This window comes from Lynx rufus, unplaced genomic scaffold (assembly GCF_022079265.1).
Source record: "Lynx rufus isolate CCGP_SWC_20201006 ecotype Redwood Valley unplaced genomic scaffold, mLynRuf1.p SCAF_72, whole genome shotgun sequence".
Lineage (NCBI taxonomy): Eukaryota > Metazoa > Chordata > Mammalia > Carnivora > Felidae > Lynx > Lynx rufus.
In genome coordinates, this window is record NW_025814892.1 from 21,517 (window position 1) to 41,288 (window position 19,772).

General features: G+C 64.5%; 1 protein-coding gene across 1 annotated transcript in view; it reads right to left on the reverse strand.

Annotated features, from left to right (window-relative positions):
* LOC124502874 (serine/threonine-protein phosphatase 2A regulatory subunit B'' subunit beta-like) overlaps nucleotides 1-15,959 on the reverse strand; it is a 34,148-nt gene extending 18,189 nt beyond the window's left edge. The window contains exons 1-2 of the mRNA XM_047067459.1: nucleotides 15,801-15,959; nucleotides 8,832-9,017 (exon numbers count right to left, since the gene is read on the reverse strand). Of these exons, the coding sequence (XP_046923415.1) occupies nucleotides 8,832-9,017; nucleotides 15,801-15,959 (345 nt within the window). The remainder of the gene's footprint in view (nucleotides 1-8,831; nucleotides 9,018-15,800) is intronic.
* Between the last annotated feature and the right edge of the window lie 3,813 nt (nucleotides 15,960-19,772).

The window sequence follows — 19,772 nt, forward strand, 5'->3', positions numbered from 1 at the left end:
ACACTTTTGGGTGATGGGTTTTGGGTACCCCGAGCCAACACTGCCTGGTGCAGGTGTCGAGGCATCGCACGGAGGTGACGTCGCACGGAGGTGACGTCGCACAGAGGCGACGTCACACGGAGGCGACATCGCACGGAGGCGACCTCGCACGGAGGCGACCTCGCACGGAGGCGACCTCGCACGGAGGCGACATCGCACGGAGGCGACCTCGCACGGAGGCGACATCGCACGGAGGGGACGCAGGGCCGCCCGAGTCACGACAGGTGATGGAGGACACCGTCCAGAAGAGGGCTGGAGGGCTGACAGGGAGCGGCCGGAGGGAACTGTCCGTGGTGCCAGGAACATGTGGAGGCTCGCTCTGGGTGGTGGCCACGCGGATGTGGGGACATTCGCGGCATTCGGGACCGGGGCTGACGGCCCCGAGGCTTCTCCCGGCTCCGTGAGGCCGTCCCGAGGCGGTGTGCGCCCACGAAGCTCTGCGCTCTCCCGTGAGGGGGGCCCTCCGCGCACGCGTTCCCAGGTCGTGCCGGCCTGTCCTGCTGCCAACCAGCCCCGCAGCCAGAAGGCTGGCCCTCAGGCGCTGGCCGCGGCCGACACCGCCCCTCAGGACGCTCTGTTAACTTTCTGAAACGAACGGCAGCCTTCACCTCTACGACGCCACCAACAGAAAACCAGCTTATGAACGAGTCCAAAGAAGACAACGCGTCACGTAAGGAGACCTGTGCTTCTTATCAGCTCCGTACAACATTCGCGCGTGAAGATTCACCGTGGTAGGGTGCACGCAGGTGGCCGGTCACGTGTCTGTCCCCGCAGCCCGAAGAGCCGGGCCGTGGCCAACGTGGCGTACCCCGCCCACACCCAGCCAGCCCCGCTCTGCGTCCCCTTCGTGGAACGTGCCAGACATGGGACCACGCCACCTGTGGCCTTCCGGCCTGGCTTCCGCTCAGCATCCTGCTTGTGAGACACGGCCCTGCTGGGGCGAGCGTGAAGTCACGGACCAGGAGCGGTCTGCGCCCCGGCTCCCGGCACAGCGCGTCCGGAACCTCGGTCAATCCCCACAGGACAGGGTGCCAGGTGCACCGTCCACGCCGACGCCGCGTGCTTGGCTGTCGCTGCTGACGCACCGCTCCTACGTGCCTTGGGGCGTCCCGGCCGACGGGCGTGCCTGTTGTTTGCAGGTGGCCCTGGGTGGCCCCGGGGGGGCCGGACAGCAGGAAGGCTGAGCCAACATGAGACACCTGGGCCGTTCGGCCCCATGCCATCCTCTGGGGAGGAGCGCGCCCGGACGCGGGGGCAGGGATGCGTCCCAGCGATGCCGGAAGCCTCCGTGAAAGGGAAGGTGACGGCTGGGCAGCTGCTGGGTGGTGAAGACACGCGGGCATGGGGGCTCCCAGCGCTCACCCGCTGGGCCGCTTCCTCTGTCTGCGCAGCTTCACCCTCCCACAGGGAGGGGCCGTGGGAACCCCCGGGTCTGCTGCTCAGCGCAGAGGAGACAACCTGGGATCTGTGCCGGGCGGGTGAAGTGGGCGGCCCTGGGGACCTGGGCCCCTCAACGGACTGGAAAACACAGCGCAAGCTAGTTAATGCCGGATGAGAAAGAAAGAGACGCACGGCACACTGATGCGCGAGACGCCTGTAAAGCCGTGTCTACGAGGAAGCTCACAGCACCGCACACGAACGTCGGTACGGCCACGGCAGGCCGGAGCAGCCTCGTGCACGAAGCGGCGAGAACACGGCGATCCCGGAGGGAGCCGAAGGCAGGGAGCCATCCCGAGAAGGCCGGAAGCCAGTGTGGCCGAACGTGGCCACAAAAACAACCCCAGAAGCGGAATGGGGGTCCTGGGAAAAGATCAGGAAAACCAGGCCGTGTGGGCGACGTGGTTCAGCACGCACACGGGAGACACACGCGCTGGACTGCACGTGCCAGGGCGGCCTCACTACGGCTTCTGACACGCTGGGTCTCAGCCCAGCCAGCTTAGCACCTGACGCGCCTGCACGGACACGTGGGACGCACGCCCTCAAGTCTCACGTGAGGACATGTCAACGTCCTCGGTCTACTAAGCACACAGAGGAAGGAAACTGTGGTGAGGAATTCAACGTAACCTTTCCAGAAAGAAACAAGGGTGACCCCAAGTGGGTCCCGTGCAGAATATTCAGGGAGCGAAACTGATTCCAAACACACAGTTCCGGAACACAGACTGGTAAGGAGCGCTTCCCGAGAAAGTGGATGAGGCCGGCCCGACAGCAAAGCACACCACAAATTCCAGGGACGGACGGCGGGAGACCCCAGTTGTGAACCGAGATGAGATTTAAGCCCCCGCGAGCCACTAGAAGCCGGAACCCAAGGGCACGTAAAGCGGAGACGATGGCGTTTTTGATGAACCGGGGTTTATCACGGCTGCTGCCACCGTGGGATGGCCACCGGTCCGAGTCCATGGCTACAGACGAAGAAAGAGCCGCACCAGCACATCAACACGTGCAGGACAGCGCTGCCCAGACGTCAGCGCCACGTCACGACCGTGCACGGTGAAGGCCGGGGGCACGGACGGACAGACGGGGGCCCCCTGAGTGACGGCGGGGGTGGGGGGAGTCTGTAGGGACCTGCCCCCAGCACCCTGCATCACAGAGACCACAGCCCACACCGGCACGGGATGGGCGGGCTCACCGCTTCCACACACCCACCCGACCGGGAGCCTAGAACTACGCCGTCCACGACACCGTGCGACTCCGTGGGAAGAGGACAGCCCAGTCCCAAGTGCCCACATCCATGCTGTCTATAACACAGCGTGATGAGGACGACCCAGTCCCAAGTGCCCATGTCCATGCTGTCCATGACACTGCGCAACTCCACGGGAAGAGGACGGCCCGGTCCCGAGTGCCCACGTCCACGCCATCTATGACACTGTGCGACTCCGTGGGAAGAGGACGGCGCAGTCCCGAGTGCCCGCGTCCACGCTGTCCATGACACCGCACGACTCCACGGGAAGAGGACGGCCCAGTCCCGAGCGCCCGTGTCCATGCCGTCCATGACACCGCGTGACTCCACAGGAAGAGGACGGCCCAGTCCCGAGCGCCCGCGTCCACACTGTCCATGACACTGCGCAACTCCACGGGAAGAGGACGGCCTGGTCCCGAGTGCCCACGTCCACGCCATCTATGACACTGTGCGACTCCGTGGGAAGAGGACGGCGCAGTCCCGAGCGCCCGCGTCCACGCCGTCCATGACACCGCGTGACTCCACGGGAAGAGGACGGCCCAGTCCCGAGCGCCCGCGTCCACGCTGTCCATGACACCGCGTGACTCCACAGGAAGAGGACGGCCCAGTCCCGAGCGCCCGCGTCCACACGGTCCATGACACTGCACGACTCCATGGGAAGAGGACGGCCCAGTTAAGATGCACGAATAACACGAGCAGGGATGTCGTCAGGGATGCACAGTTTAGAAAGGAACGCGAGGTAAGATGACGGCTGCCGTCAGTCAAGAGGAAACCGTTAAGCGGCCAACCGTCAGTCAAGAGGAAACCGTTAAGCGGCCAACCGTGAGCCCTGCCTACACACCCATCACAACGGTGCTGAGCTGGGAACGTGCGTGTGCCCAGAATTCCTACGCGGATGCATGAGCCCCAGGGCAGGGCTGTGAGCGGGTGGGCCCTCGGGCGTCATTATGTCACGGGGTGGGGCCGCTCGCATGGGACTGGGGCCCGGAAACAAGGTCATGCTGTTTTTCAGGTGCGCCTGGGTGGATACACGCGTGTCAAAGCTCCTCAGACCGTGTGCAGGGCGCATGAGCCGCGTCGGGCGCTCAGTTACACCTCCAGGAAACCGCCAAGCAGGGAAACGACGGTGCGCTGACACAGATAGACGCAAGAGAAGGTTTTCAACGTAATCATGAGGAAATGAAAATAGAGCTCCGGCAAGTTCACGCGCACACGCACCACAACGGCTGAAAATAGGAAGTGAGGAAGGCAAGCGCTGGCGGGGGTCACGGGAGAGCTGGCGCTCGAGCACCGTGGCCGGAGACGCGCCGTGAACCGCCACTGTGCACAGTGCTGACGCCGTTTCTGGTCAAATCGGTCACCCGCAGCTCAGCTCTGAGTGTCTGCTCCCTGACACGTGCAGACGTGTGCCCACGTCTTGCACACGCATGCGTGCACGCACACAAACCCAGGTTTATTCTGGAAGAAGGGAGCAAAGAGGACATGAAAACACAAAGCAGTCATCCAGGAGGCTGGTGGACATTCACGGGAAACCATAAGTTCGTCTCCCAGTCAGGAAAGGAAGCAGAAACGAACAGCCCAGAGCAAAGGCTCACACGTGCCGACTCGATCAAGACTCTAAAAAACGAAACGAGATGAGAAAAGCTTTGAAGCGACAGATGCACGCGCTACACAAGGGAGCACCGCAGACACAGCACGCATGAGGAGAACCGAGTCCAGAAATCAAGACCATGCACAGACTGATGCTGCCTACGAGACACTAGGAGAGAATGACGCTCTCACGTAAAGCCTGTGCCCTCGAGGACGGGCTCTGGGCCATGCGAGGGGACACACGACCCCGGGTTCCCACATGGTCCAGAGGAGGCAGCGAGGGGCGTGACGACGGAAGGAGGACACCTGTCAAGGCGGAGACCCACGAACCCCAAATGGGGCCAGACCCACCACACAAGGGGGGACCACGCGCACGTCTCGCCGAACCGCCGTCGCTGAAGCGCCCCAGACAAAACGTCCGCGAGTCAGGAGACACGCATGCCAGCCGGGCCCCGCAACGCCACTTCCTGCGCATCCGATGTCAGGCGTCAGACATCCGCCACCCGAGTCTGGTGACAACACGCGTCTGCAGCCTGGCCTGCTCACCCCTGATTGTCCCAAGCACACGGACGACGTGAAATGACGCGCACACGTGGTGCCCGTCGCAGGGTCACCGCGACGGCCAGCGGCCCCTGTGTGTGTCCCTGCGACGAGGGGGCCGATGAACGCAGACGGCGGCTCGTGCCCGCGGCTGAGTGCTACGCGTGTGCAGGAAGAAGGGGCGCAGTCCTCGCGGGGCACCAAGTCCAGGGCATCGCGCCAGGCCCCCCTGCTTCCCGCGGGGGCTCCGGGGACGACATGAAGGTCTGCTTCTTACCACCGAAACCGACTTCTTCACCAGCCAGCGGGCCGAGAGGGCTCAGCTCGAGTCCAGCCCAGCGACTCACACACACGTTCACACAGGCTCCTGCCGCAGCCACGGATCAGGCGGCTTGTTCGCCGAATTCCGGAAGGAAGGGGACGGGGCGTGCGGGGCTCGGGCGGGACGGGACGGACCCCGGCAGAGACGCTGACCGCAGTCGCCCGGCCACTGCCGCGGGGCGAGGAGCCCTGGCGTGCAGCCGGGGAGCTCGGCGAGGGCCGGCGATCGACGCAGGCGAGCCTGCTCGGAAAACTCGGACACGCCCCAGAGACCGACTCCGCGTGAAGGGAAGTCTCAGAGGTTTCACGACGTGGGAAGCGCAAAGCTTCGATGTTGGAAGCAGAGTGGAGTCAGGCGGGACAACGGGCCGAGGCAGAGACGAGGCGCTCACTCTGCACCACACGCCATGTGACACGGGGACGCGCCGTGCTCGAGGGCGCTCGTTAGGGTTCTGCCAGCCAATTAAACACTTCGGCGTTCACAGCGTTTCTAACGTGTTCAGTCCCGGGACACAGAGTAGTGGTCTCGCGATCGTCTCCGTTTCCCAACACGCTTACGGCGCCCCGTAAGCGAGGTTTCCACGCCTTGACAGACGGGTCTTAACGGTCCCAGTGTCACTTCCGCCGGACGGCACTGCCTGGCTTTGGCTCACACGGTCGGGGATGTCCGTGGTCCCACGCTACGGGCAGAGCGAGAACCGCCTGGACGGACGAGCCGCGAGCGCCAACACAACGTTCGGCGAGGAAACACCCTCGTGCACAACACCGTGCTGTGTACCTGAGAAAGGTATGAAATTAGACACGTGTGAACTTTCTCACGTACGTACGTCTTTCACGGCACGCGCGTCTAGGCGTATAGACGTGCTGAACATCGGAACACGAAACAAGCAGCAGGTAAACCAACGCCGTGAACACTGCTCGTTCTGGGTGCAGGAAGACCACAGAGGTGAAGACGCGTGGACAGAATCTGTACCTCCCTGAATACGGCTGGCTCTTTGGTCTGGACCTCAGAAGAACATGCTTTTACCAATGTTTTAAGAAGTCAATCGCCTCAGGTCATGACCTCGCTCTTTCGAGAGTTCAAGTCCCATGTCGGGTCCCGTGCTGACAGTGTGGAGCCTGCTCAGGATTCTCTCTCTCTCTACCCCTCCCCGACTCACGTTCTGTCTCTCTCAAAGTAAACTTAAAAAAAAAATTTAGTTTAAAAAATATAAAAAGCCAATCCCCAACTGATCCTCTAACACAAGTGTAACCCGAACGTCGAAACCACACAAAGGAATCACGAGAAAAGTACAAACAGGACCACCTACGAATATAAATAAACTAAGATCAACGACAAAATACGAGCAAACAGAATCCAGCAACGTATAAAGAGGACTATGCACCCAGACCGAGTGGGAAGCACCCCAGGAATGCAAGGTTGGTTAAAAATCAGCTCACGGAATACACGGTCTCAGCACAAAAACCGTCTTAGCACATTCAGAAAATGCATGTGAGGAATTCAACATCCTTTCCAAATAAACACCAGACACCAGTGGTGGCAAGAAACATCCTCAGCCTGACAGCGGTACCTGTGAGAACCCCACGACCAAAGTCGGGCCTGATGCTGCTGGAAGAGCAGATATTTGCCCCTCTAAACCAAGAGGACTGCCCACGATTCCGCTGGTCTCTGGTGCCACACGGGACGCGCTCGCACAGCAGTCGGACACGGTGAAGAAGCGGGCCACATCCACACGGGGAAGGAAGAAGTCAAACTACTGGTACGTGTGAAGGGCGCGATCGTGCGTACGTGAAACCCTGGTGACTATGCCAAAGCAGCACTGGAACTAATCCGCGAGTCTCTAAGGGTGCGGGACACAAGATCGATGCACAGTAATCAACTCCATTTCTACACACTTGCAACGAACAACGTGAACACTTAGAAAACAATTCCAGTCATACAAGTATCAAAAACAGTAACGTGCTCCAGAAGAAATGTGATAACAGATGTGCAAGGGACACTTGAAAACCACCAAACGTTTCTAAAAAAAGGTAAAGATGTAAATGAACAGAGAGACAACCCCTGTTCGTAGACCGGAGCGCCAACACTTCCCGAGACGACGCAGAGATTCCCAGTGACCCTCGTCAGATGCCTGCTGGCATCTTTGTAGAAACCGAGAGGCCGGTCCTGAAATTCACACAGAGCCTCGCGCCGCCTGAAACATCTTGAACGCGAAGACTCGGATGTGCTATGCGGCCCTGTTCAGAAACCTACTACAAAGCAACTAATCTAGACAGTGTGGTTCTGGCACGAAAACAGAAACACAGGGCCACGGGACAGGATCAGCGCCCGCTAATCAACCCGCATGTGACGATGCACTGATTTCCAATGAGGGAGACGAGACCAGTCAACGGGGAAGGAAGGGTCTCCTCCAGCAGTGGCGAAGGGACCCCTGGATTTGGACACACACAGAGAAGACGTTTGTGGGTGCCCGGCTGGCTCAGTCGGTGCACCGTGGAACTCTTGATCTCGGGGTCGTGCATTCGAGCCCCACACCGGGGGTAGATGTTACTTAGAAATAAAATTAAAAAAAAACAAAAAGAGATGAAGTTGTGCCCCGATATCACTGTATACAAAACTCAAGATACATGCATAAGTAAAACTGTAACACTCATAGGAATATAAACAAAAAACCTTCACGACTGAGATTTGGCAATAAATTCTTGGCTAGGACCCAAAAAGCACGACCAATGAAGGAAAAAGTACATAAAATGAAATTCATCAACACGAAAGGCTTTCTGTGTGGCACAGGACATGACCTAGGAGGGGAATATGCAGCGAGGGAACAGGAGGAAACACGTTTACACCACGTAAGTGATGAGGGACGCGTGTCTGGACACGGAGGCTCTTAATATTCACGCTGAAACGACAACCACTTGAGACACGGGGCAAAGACCGTAGACACGCGTGGGTCCAGAGGTGTGCATACGGCCAACACACGCGTGAAACAGGGTCGCGGTCGTCAGTCCTCGGGGAAAAGTGCAAGCCAGACCCACAACGAGGCCCCAGCACACGCACGTCTGCGATCAGAGAGACGGCTCACACTGGCACGGGAGCAGCGGCACGGGAACCGCACACACCGCTGGGTGCCACGAAACCGTGCAGGCGGTCCGGGAGAGGTTTCGTGGCTCCACAAGCATCGGGCGGCGTTCCCACGTGACCCCAGCCACGCAAGTCCGGGAGAGAGGTGTAGGGTGTGCGGCGACCCTGGACCCGGCCGGGTCACGTCTGCACGCATCAACGCTCCTGGAACGCACCGTGTGCGGACACACGGGGCCGCGAAGCGCACACAAGGCGGCAGCAGCTCGGCCGAGCCACCACCTCACTCCACGGGGTGCAAGCGTGGACCGTGGGCCGGTGCCACCTGCTCACAGGAACGGCACCCTGGACAGGGAGAGACGCGGGGTCGGAGGGGCCGGGGAAGGCGTGCGCAGGGCCTCTAGGCGCTGGATCCCTAAGACGTGCACACGTTCACACCCGCTGACCCCGGGAGGGCATCCACACACACCTGGGTTCTCCCGCGTCCGGGACTACCGTTCCGACGACGTGCGTAAGCAGGACCCCGAGCCGCGAGCCCGTGGAGGGGCTGAGGAACGTGTGCCGCTCTCACGCAGGGGCACCCACCTTGGCCACGCGGCCCATGTCCTCCACGGTGGCCCTCTCGTGCGGGAACTGGGCGAAAGTCCGCTCGATCTTGGCGATGACCGCGTCTACGTTCACGGTGTCCCGGGGACGGCCGCGAGGGAAGTAGAACGCGGGGATGCTTTCGCTGCTGGCGGGCGGCAGGGGCTCCTCCTTCTTCGTCTGAACCTGAGACAAAGCAGACGGCAAGCCCGTGAGGACCGGGAAACGTGCGTGGCCTCAGCTAACATGACGAGCGGAGCCAGTGGCTCTAACGAAGTGCACCGAGCACCACAGACCCGACGTGCACAGACGACCGCACACGCTCCTGGGGGTCACACAGACCTGGATTCAATGTGCACGCAGGACCACACACACTCCCTGTGGGTCACACAGTCCCGGACCCGACATGCACACAGGACGGCACACACTCCCGGGGGGTCACACACACCTGGACTCAGTTTGCACACAGGACCGCACGCGCTCCCTGTGGGCCACACAGCCCCAGACCCGACGTGCACACAGGACCACACACGCTCCCTGTGGGTCACACAGTCCTGGACCCGACATGCACACAGGACCGCACGTGCTCCCTGTGGGTCACACAGCCCCGGACCCGACGTGCACACAGGACGGCACATGCTCCCAGGGGGTCACACAGCCCCAGACCTGACATGCACACAGGATGGCACATGCTCCCGGGGGGTCACACAGCCTGAGACCCAACATGCACACAGGACCACACACACTCCCTGTAGGTCACACAGACCTGGACCTGACGTGCACACAGGACCGCATGCACTCCCTGTGGGTCACACCTCGGACCCGACGTGCACACAGGACCGCACACAATCCCTACGGGTCACACGACGCGACAGTGAGCGCCAGTCCTCCACAGGTCCTCCCCACGTAGCCGCCTTCAGCCCTGCGTTGCAGGTGGCCCCTCAGGACCCCAGGACGGGAACCGGTGAGGCCCGGGCTGACCGGCATGGATGCTTGGCAAGACCCTGCCTGCAGGCCCACGGTGGGGGGCAGCACCAACTCTGTGGTCCCCCCGCAGTCCCCAGGGGTTCAGAGCCAGCCCCGCGATCCCCGCGTCCCCAGGGATGAGCCAGGTGGACACAGATGACCAGACAGCTGCATCCAGGAAAGGGTGAACTTCGTGTGCGGCTTATGCGTGTAACCGCTTGTTCCCACACACATGCTTCCTGCACAGGGACGTGCCCTCCACCCCGACACGCGGGTCCCACACACATAGACACACACACGCTTCCTGTACAAGGATGCGCGCTCCACCCCGACACGCGGGTCCCTCGCACACACACGCGCGCGCACACACACACACACACACTTCCTGTACAAGGACGCGCCCTCCACCCCGACACGCGGGTCCCTCACACACACATTCTTACAAGGACGCGCCCTCCACCCCGACACGCGGGTCCCACACACACAGACACACACGCTACCTGTACAAGGACGCGCCCTCCACCCCTTCACGCGGGTCCCTCGCACACACACACACACAGACACACACATGCTTCCTGTACAAGGACGCGCCCTCCACCCCGACACGTGGGTCCCTCACACACACACACACACACACACACACACACACACACACACACACATTCTTACAAGGACGCGCCCTCCACCCCGACACGCGGGTCCCTCTCACACACACACACACACACACACACACACACACTTCCTGTACAAGAACGCGCCCTCCACCCCGACACGCGGGTCCCTCTCACACACACACACACATTCTTACAAGGACGCGCCCTCCACCCCGACACGCGGGTCCCTCTCACACACACACACACACACACACACACACACACACACACTTCCTGTACAAGGACGCGCCCTCCACCCCGACACGCGGGTCCCTCTCACACAGAACCTCAACCCCACGGTCCTGGTCGCCAGAAAGTCACGGGCACAGGAGTCATCGCAGAGCCAAAGCCGCCGCCCTGGGCAGACCTGAGGTGGCGCCACATCTGACGTAGCGTCTCAGCGTGGTGACATCTGCGCATCCCGGGTGACGGGCCCGGTGGCCGGTGGGGCGGCTGCGGTGGCCACTTCGCATGCAAGACGGGGCTGCGTTTTCAAGTCCCGCGAGCAGACATGATCTGTCGACGGCCGAGGACACGTGTGCTCGGGGTCGGCCTAGGGCCACACGCCAGCCGGGTGGGGCACGCCGAGGCAGGAGAGCGTCACGGTGCCCTCGCGGCCGCACTCATGAAGCCGGCTGCCTGTCCCCGCGGGCCGCTGGCCCCCGGCAGCGCTCGACGGCATCTGTCACGAAGAGTGCGCGTGGCACCTTCTGCCACCACACACGCCCACCCGAGGCTGCGGACGGACAGACGCACGCGACCCCCGACGACCCCGCCTCCAGCCGCCCCGGCTGGCAGAGACCAGGCAGCACAGTCCAACCTGCGGGCGCGCGTCTCGCCCAGACTCCGCATTGTGCGGAGCTGGGACACCAGGCGGCCACCTGATGCTGCTGCAGGAGCAGACCAGTGTCCCGGCGGGGAGGGCAGTGAGGGGGGAGGGCAGGCAGGGGGAGGTAGTGAGAGGGACAGCAGTGGGGGGGAGGGCAGGCAGGGGGAGTTAGTGAGAGGGACAGCAGTGGGGGGGAGGGCAGGCAGGGGGAGGCAGTGAGGGGGGAGGAGAGTGAGGGGGAAGGCAGGCAGGGAGAGGCAGTGAGGGGGGAGGGCAGTGGGGGAGGGCAGGCAGGGGGAGGCAGTGAGGGGGGAGGGCAGTGAGGGGGAGGGCAGGCAGGGGAGGCAGTGAGGGGGAGGGCGGTGAGGGGGCAGTGAGGGAGGAGGGCAGGCAGCGGAAGGTAGTGAGGGAGACGGTAGGCTGGGGGAGGCAGTGAGGGGGAGAGCAGGCAGGGGGAGGTAGTGAGGGGGAGGGCAGGCAGGGGGAGGCAGTGAGGGGGGAGGAGAGTGAGGGGGAAGGCAGGCAGGGAGAGGCAGTGAGGGGGGAGGGCACTGGGGGAGGGCAGGCAGGGGGAGGTAGTGAGGGGGGACGGCAGTGAGGGGGGAGGGCAGTGAGGGGGAGGGCAGACAGGGGGAGGTAGTGAGGGGGGGCAGCGAGGGGGAGGGCAGGCAGGGGGAGGCACTGAGAGGGAGGGCAGTGTGGGGGCAGTGAGGGAGGGCAGGCAGCGGGAGGCAGTGAGAGGGAGGGCAGTGAGGGAGGGCAGGCAGGGGAAGGTAGTGAAGGGGAGGGCAGGCAGGGGGAGGCAATGAGAGGGGAGGGCAGGCAGCAGGAGGTAGTGAGGGGGAGGGCAGGCAGGGGGAGGCAGTGAGGGGGAGGGCATGGGGGGCAGTGAGGGAGGTGGGCAAGAAGGGGGGAGGCAATGAGGGAGGAAGGGAGTGAGGAGAGAAGGCACTGCAGGCAGCAGGGCACCAACTGGAGGAGGAGGAAGGAGCAGGGGGAGGCCGGCTCGAGGACAGGAGGCTCAGGGCACAGGGAGGAGGAAGAGGGAGGCTGGGTGGGAGGACAGGAGGCTCGGGCACAGGGATGGCGTGGGGAGGCCGGCTGCAAGGACAGGAGGCTCGGGGCACAGGGAGGAGGGGGGAGGCCGGTGCGAGAACAGGAGGCTTGGGGCACAGGGAGGAGGGGAGGGAGCCCGGCTGGGAGGACAGGAGGCTCAGGGCAGGGAGGAGGTGGGGGAGGCTGGCTGGGAGGACAGGAGGTTCGGGGCACAGGGAGGAGGGGGGGAACCCGGCTGGGAGGACAGGAGGCTCGGGGCACAGGGAGGAGGGGTGTGGGAGGCTGGCTGCCAGGACAGGAGGGTTGGGGCACAGGAAGGAGGGGGGAGGCCGGCTGGGAGGACAGGAGGCTCAGGGCAAGGGAGGGGGGGGGGGAGATGGCTTGGAGGACAGGAGGCTCGGGGCACAGGGATGGCGGTGGGAGGCCAGCTGTGAGGACATGTGGCTCGGGGGCAGGGAGGAGGCGGGGGAGGCCGGCTGGGAGGACAGGAGGCTCAGGGCAGGGAGGAGGAGGAGGGAGGCCGGCTGGGAGGACAGGAGGCTTGGGGCACAGGGAGGAGGGGAGGGAGCCCGGCTGGGAGGACAGGAGGCTCAGGGCAGGGAGGAGGTGGGGGAGGCTGGCTGGGAGGACAGGAGGCTTGGGGCCACAGGGAGGAGGGGAGGGAGCCCGGCTGGGAGGACAGGAGGCTCAGGGCAGGGAGGAGGGTGGGGGAGGCTGGCTGGGAGGACAGGAGGTTCGGGCACAGGGAGGAGGGGGGGAACCCGGCTGGGAGGACAGGAGGCTCGGGGCACAGGGAGGAGGGGTGGGGGAGGCTGGCTGCCAGGACAGGAGGGTTGGGGCACAGGAAGGAGGGGGGAGGCGGCTGGGAGGACAGGAGGCTCAGGGCAAGGGAGGAGGGGGGGGAGGTTGGCTTGGAGGACAGGAGGATCGGGGCACAGGGATGGCGGTGGGAGGCCAGCTGTGAGGACATGTGGCTCGGGGGGCAGGGAGGGAGGCGGGGGGAGGCCGGCTGGGAGGACAGGAGGCTCAGGGCAGGGAGGAGGAGGAGGGAGGCCGGCTGGGAGGACAGGAGGCTCGGGGCACAGGGAGGAGGAGAGGGAGCCTGGCTGGGAGGACAGGAGGCTAGGGCAGTGAGGAGGCGGGCGAAGCTGGCTGGGAGGACAGGAGGTTCGGGGCACAGGGATGGCGGGGGAGGCCGGCTTCGAGGACAGGAGGCTCAGGGCACAGGGATGAGGGGTGGGGGAGGGCCGGCTGGGAGGACAGGAGGCTCAGGGCAAGGGAGGAGGGGGGAAGGTTGGCTTGGAGGACAGGAGGCTCGGGGCAGGGAGGAGGAGGAGGGAGGCCGGCTGGGAGGACAGGAGGCTCGGGGCACAGGGAGGAGGGGGGGAACCCGGCTGGGAGGACAGGCAAGCCCACCACGCAGGGAGCTACAAGCACAGGCCCCACGGCGGGACCCGCCAGAAGCCGCAAGCCCGTCGGCCAGCGGCGGACACACACACGCTCCGAGCACTGCACACGCACCGCCGCCCATGGCCACACGAGCCGGGGCGTGAACCACGCGATGCGCCAGCAGGCACAGCACAGGGCACGTCCCGGGCCGCGTCCCAGGGGTCGTTCTCTCCGCCGGCGGGGACCTCCTCCCGGCTCAACGACCACCTCCCTGGTGTCCCCCTCCTCCCCGGTCACGGCTCAACACGGTCCCCGCCCTCCTGGGTCAGGGTCCAATACGGTCTCCGTCGTCCGGGTCACCCCTGTCCGCCCCGGTCGTGGCTCAACATGCTCTGCCTACTCAATGGACACGCCCTCGGTCCGGCCCCCGTCCTCTGCTGTCCCCAGTAACCCCTCTGGGATGGTTTCTGTCCTCCTCAGTCACAGCTCACAGACGGTCCTGTGTCCTCCTCAGTGACTCGTCAGGGATGGCTCTGTGTCCTCCCCGGTCCCGTGCCAGGACAGTCCGTGTTCCTTCTCTGTCACACATCAGGGACGGTCTGTGTCCTCTTTGGTCACACGTCAGGATGAGCCCCGTCACCCCATCAGGGACAGTCACACGTGAGGGACAGCCCTGTGTCCCCTCAGTCACACGTCAGGACGGTCCCATGCCTTCAGTCACACGTCAGCGACAGTCCGGTGCCCTCAGTCACACATCAGGACCGTCCCTGTCATTAGGCCCTTCTGTCCAGTCCTCAGCACTCAGAAGCCTCACGTCCCAGACATGCACGTGTTCCTGAGACTTGTCCTCTGTTCAGTCACGGGGGGGGGGGCCCGGGGACCATGGGGGCTGGCACGGCGGGACAGGCCAGCTCAGTGCTCCAGGAGCCTGAACCTCTACACAGAGCTGCAGACACAGTGCATGCAAGCAGGCTGTGGTTGGGGGGGGGGGTGGACAACATTGGAGAGTGTGGTGCAGGGAGGGAGGGGGAAGGAGGGAGGGAGGCGGGAGAGGGAAAGAAAGAGGGAGGGCGAGGGGGAGGAGGGAGGGGGAAGGAGGGAGGGAGGGGGAAGGAGGGAGGGAGGGGGAAGGAGGGAGGGAGGGGGAAGGAGGGAGGGAGGGGGAAGGAGGGACGGAGGATGGAGGAAGGAGAGGAAAGGAGGGAGGGGGGGAAGGAAGAGGGAGGGGAAGGAGGGAGGGAAGGAGCGAGGGAATAAGGAGAGGGGGAGGGAGGGGGAAGGAGGGAGGGGAAGGAGGGAGGGGATAGGGAGAGGGGGAGAGAGGGGGAAGGAGGGAGAGGGAGGAGGGAGGGGATAAGGAGAGGGGGGGGAGGGGGAGGGGGAGGAGGGAGGGGGAAGGAGGGAGGGAGGGGGAAGGAGGGAGGGAGGGCGGGGAGAGGGAAAGAAAGAGGGAGGGCGAGGGGGAGGAGGGAGGGGGAAGGAGGGAGGGAGGGGGAAGGAGGGAGGGAGGGGGAGGAGGGACGGAGGGGGAAGGAGGGAGGGAGGGGGAAGGAGGGACGGAGGATGGAGGAAGGAGAGGAAAGGAGGGAGGGGGGGGAAGGAAGGAGGGAGGGGGAAGGAGGGAGGGAAGGAGCGAGGGAATAAGGAGAGGGGGAGGGAGGGGGAAGGAGGGAGGGGAAGGAGGGAGGGGATAAGGAGAGGGGGAGGGAGGGGGAGGGGGAGGGGGAGGAGGGTGGGAAGGAGGGAGGGGTAAGGGAGGGGGGAGGGAGAGGGGGAGGGAGAGGGAGGAGGGAGGGGGAGGAGGGAGGGGAGGAGGGAGGGGGGGAGGGGGGAGGGGGAGGGGGAGGAGGGTGGGAAGGAGGGAGGGGATAAGGAGAGGGGGAGGGAGGGGGAGGGGGAGGGGGAGGAGGGTGGGAAGGAGGGAGGGGATAAGGAGGGGGGAGGGAGAGGGGGAGGGAGGGGGGAGGGAGAGGGAGGAGGGAGGGGATAAGGAGAGGGGGAGGGAGGGGGAGGAGGGAGGGAAGGAGGGGCAAAAGGAGGGAGGGAGGTTCCGGTCGGCGAACCACGCTGACTGACGTCGTCTGCAAGCAGGGAGGCCAGGGGGCCTCCCACGTGCTGCCGTCTGCTGTTCCGTCCTCCCGCCCGGCCCCGGCCCCGTCCACGCCCGTCCCGCACCTGGCCCACGAACGGGCAGACGAGCTGCGCCCTGTCCCAGGGGGAAGCAGGGAAGGGCATCGCTCTGGCCGTGATGGCCTCGGCCCCGACGCCTGACGCACACCCAACACCCCGGCCCCAGACCCCGGCCGGGACGTCTAGCTCTGAGCAAAGCTGGGCCCACGTGGACGGCGGCACCCCCGGCTGTGACTTACGGAGGGACGCCGGCATTCACCGCACACTCGCCCCAGATGGGACCCTCGTCCGCTTCCTGGTGCCGCACCCCCCCCCCCCCGAGACCCTGTTCCAATACGGACCCCCGTCCCAAGACACGAGCACACGCCTCCTCTCGTCTCTGACTTTCCCAGACGCCCCGTCCTCTCTTCTCCGCCAGCCACGCTACTCAGCAAACCGTCTTCGCGTCCTGGGGCTCACGTTGCGTTTCTCCCCTGCGAGACATCGAGGGCCCCCCCGGGGGCTGGCCCTGGGGGACCCTCCCCTGGGACCTTGCGCTCGGCCTGCCGCCCCCAGCCCCAGCCCCCAGCCCCCAAGCGCAAAGCGTAAAGTCGTGCCAGACCGGCAGGGCCTGAAGGCAGCAGCATCGTTCCGGGGGAAACGCATCATCACGTCAGGACTCCACACCTCCCCAAAGCGCCGAGGAGAACGAGCCGTCTGCAGTCACGGCGCAGAAACACAGAGGGAGGCCTTCAGCCACTTCTGCGCCTGCGAAACTGAGGCAGGTGACAGTTGTAGCACAAGCGGGGGGCAGGGTCCGCGGCGAACGCAGAGACAAACGAAAGGGCGAGAAGAAGCAGACACAAGATATTCCACGGAGGATAAATCAAAGAAAGTATCTCTTTATCTAAAATTTACTTATTAGGATTTCTTTAACGTGTATGTTAGGAGAAACAGAGAGGGAGGCAGAGAGGGAGAGAGACAGAGTTGTGAGCAGGGGAGGGTCAGAGAGGGAGGGAGACACAGAATCCGAAGCAGGCTCCAGGCTCCGAGCTGTCCGCACAGAGCCCAACGCGGGGCTTGAACTCACGGAGCCGCGAGATCAGAACCTGAGTCAAAGTGAGAGGCTCAACCGACTGAGCCACCCAGGAGTACCATAGTCCCCTTATTTATTTTGAGAGAGCACGCAAGCAGGGGAGGGGCAGAGAGAGACAGAGAGACAGAGAGACAGAGAGACAGAGAGAGAGGGAGGGAGGGAATCCCCAGCAGGCTGTGCACGGTCAGCAGTGAGCCCAATGCAGGGGCACAAACTCACGACCTGTGTGGTCACGACCTGAGCCTAAACCGTGAGAGGGACGCCCAACTGAAGGAGCCACCCAGGCGCACCTAAAAAACAGCATGTGTTTAGAAGAGACGCGCGTAAGGGGGCCGGGGTGGCCCAGTCGGTCAGGCCTCCGACTTCGGCTCGGGTCACGGTCTGGCGGTCCGTGAGTTCGAGCCCCGCGTGGGGCTCTGTGCTGACCACTCGCAGCCTGGAGCCTGCTTCCGATTCTGTGTCTGTCTGCCCCTGTGCCACTTGCGCTCTCTCTCTCTCTCTCTCAAAAACTAAATAAACATTAAAGAAAAAATTTTGGGGGGGCACCTGGGTGGCTCAGTCGGTGAGGCCTGCAACTTCGGCTCGGGTCACGGTCTGGCGGTCCGTGAGTTCGAGCCCCGCGTCGGGCTCCGTGCTGGGCCTTCAGAGCCTGGAGCCTGCTTGGGATTCTGTGTCTCCCTGTCCGTCTGCCCCTCCCCTGCTGGTGATCTGTCGCGCTCTCTCAAAGATAAGTAAACGTTAAATAAAACAGAGGTGCACGCACGACGTAAGGGCCCAGGCTGCACGCGACTTGAAGTGTGGGAACGCGGGCCACGGTGGCTGCGATTCTGCCGTCGGCACGGCCCCGCGGGGACGTCCCGCGTCGGCACCACACCACAGCGCACAGGGGCCGTCACGGAGGCCCCCCGCGACTCGACCCGGAGTGTCACGTGGGCGGCCGCCCGGCAGGGACGCAGGCTGACCTCTGTGCCCCCAGGCGCCGCTGAGAAGCAGCCGGGACGGACGGATGGACGGACAGGGAGAGAGAAAACAGCCGCGTGCGGACACGCGAGATTCACAAGTTTAATCTCCGGGACATAAATAGAGCGCGGCCCAGCACAGCTGGCGCACACACATTCCCGTCCACACACGGGGCGTCCTTGGGAGCCGGCCACCTCCCAGGCCGTGAGGCAGGCCTCAGCGGGTTCCGCGGGGACCGTGCGGGGCCTTCCCTGACCTCCAGCACATGGGACAGACCTCTCCTGGACCCGAAGGAGGCAGGGGCACCCGCGGTCGTGCTGGATATGCTCTCTGCGGAAGAAAAGGAGAAAGAGAGAGGGAGGGAGAGAGAGACAGAGAGAGAGAGAGAAGTGGGAGAGAGGGAGGGAGAGGTAGGGAGGAAGAGGGAGGGAGGGACAGAGAGCGAGAGCGAGAGAGAGAGAAGTGGGAGAGAGAGAAGTGGGAGAGAGGGAAGGAGAGAGAGGGATGAAGAAGGAGGTAGGGTCAGAGAGCGCGCACGTGAGAGAGAGGCAGAGAGAGAGCGAGCAAGAGAGAGCGAGAGGGAGAAGTGGGAGAGAGAGAGGAAGAGCAAGGGAGGAAGAGGGAGGGAGGGAGGGACAGAGAGAGAGAGAGAGAGAGAGGAGAGGGAGGGAGGGAGGACGCCTCCCCATGCAGCTACTTCCGTGGGGCACTGACCCCCGCGCAGCCCCAGAGCCACAGAGCGGATGGCTGCCCGCGAGCGCGCACACAGCGGCAGGCGTGTCCACGCGGGGCGCACCCCGGGCCCTGTCAACGCCCATGCGGCCCCTCTGGAGGACAACGGCATCTCCCGCAGAAGGCGTGGGCGCCGTGTCTCTGCCACCGCGTCTGCTCCGACCACCGGCCTCAGGTGCTCAGGGGTCGAGGGTGGGACGTCCGATGTGACAGGACACGACAGAAGGGCAGGCTGAGCCACGCCAGGCACGGGTGGCTCAGCCCCGTGGCACCGCAGGGCAGACCCTCGCCCGGGGCGCACGCGAGCCGGCGCCCCCTCGGACGCCGTGGCCGGGCCACGAGCCGGCCCCCGCCCACCACCTGGCGGGGGCTCACCAACAGGACTGGCAGGCCACGTGCTGGACGCACACACGGGACCCGGGCTCAGAGTTTAAAACAGGAGCAGAAGTGACCACAACACGGGGCGGGGTGTGCGACGCTCTCCCCACGTCAGGGGGTTCTGCTGTCCGCATCGGGGCACAGTTGGGGGGGGGGAGCTGGACACCGAACTCCCAAAGGGCCTGGAGCCGTGACACCCACGGGGCCCGGAACACGGGGGGCCTGCAAAACGTGGACAAGGCCGTGACCCCGCCATGTGGATGCCAGGGCGTGGCAGGGGAGGGCCAGCCGCGCCCACAGCCGCGCACGGGGAGGCTCACGTCCACTCCCGGCCCTGCGAACAGGCATCAAGAGGGCGAGCCCCGCGTGGCACCGTGGCCCCTGCTCACTTGTGGCCCGGCTCGTGTCTGGGACGACAGGAGCACAGAGGCCAGCCGCCAGCAGGTGGAGGAGAGATCAGCTCACCTCAGGAGGCGTCACTGGGGACGGCGACCCCGGAGGTCGCACATGGCACCGTGCGGGGCCTGTGTGCCTGCGCGAGGGCCCCGCAGGGAGGCCGGCTGGGACGGGTGGTGCCATACCATAGAACAGCCGGGGCCCAGGAGCTGGGGCCAGGTGGCGGGGGGATTCTCCGCGGGGGGGACGACAGCTCGGGTCCTGGATCGGGCAGGGGAACCCACCCTGGGCAGGGGGGGGAGTGGGTAGAGCGTCCCAGGGACGCGCAGGGGAGCATCTGGGGTCTGGGTGGGCAGAAGGCCCGAGGAACCCCTGGA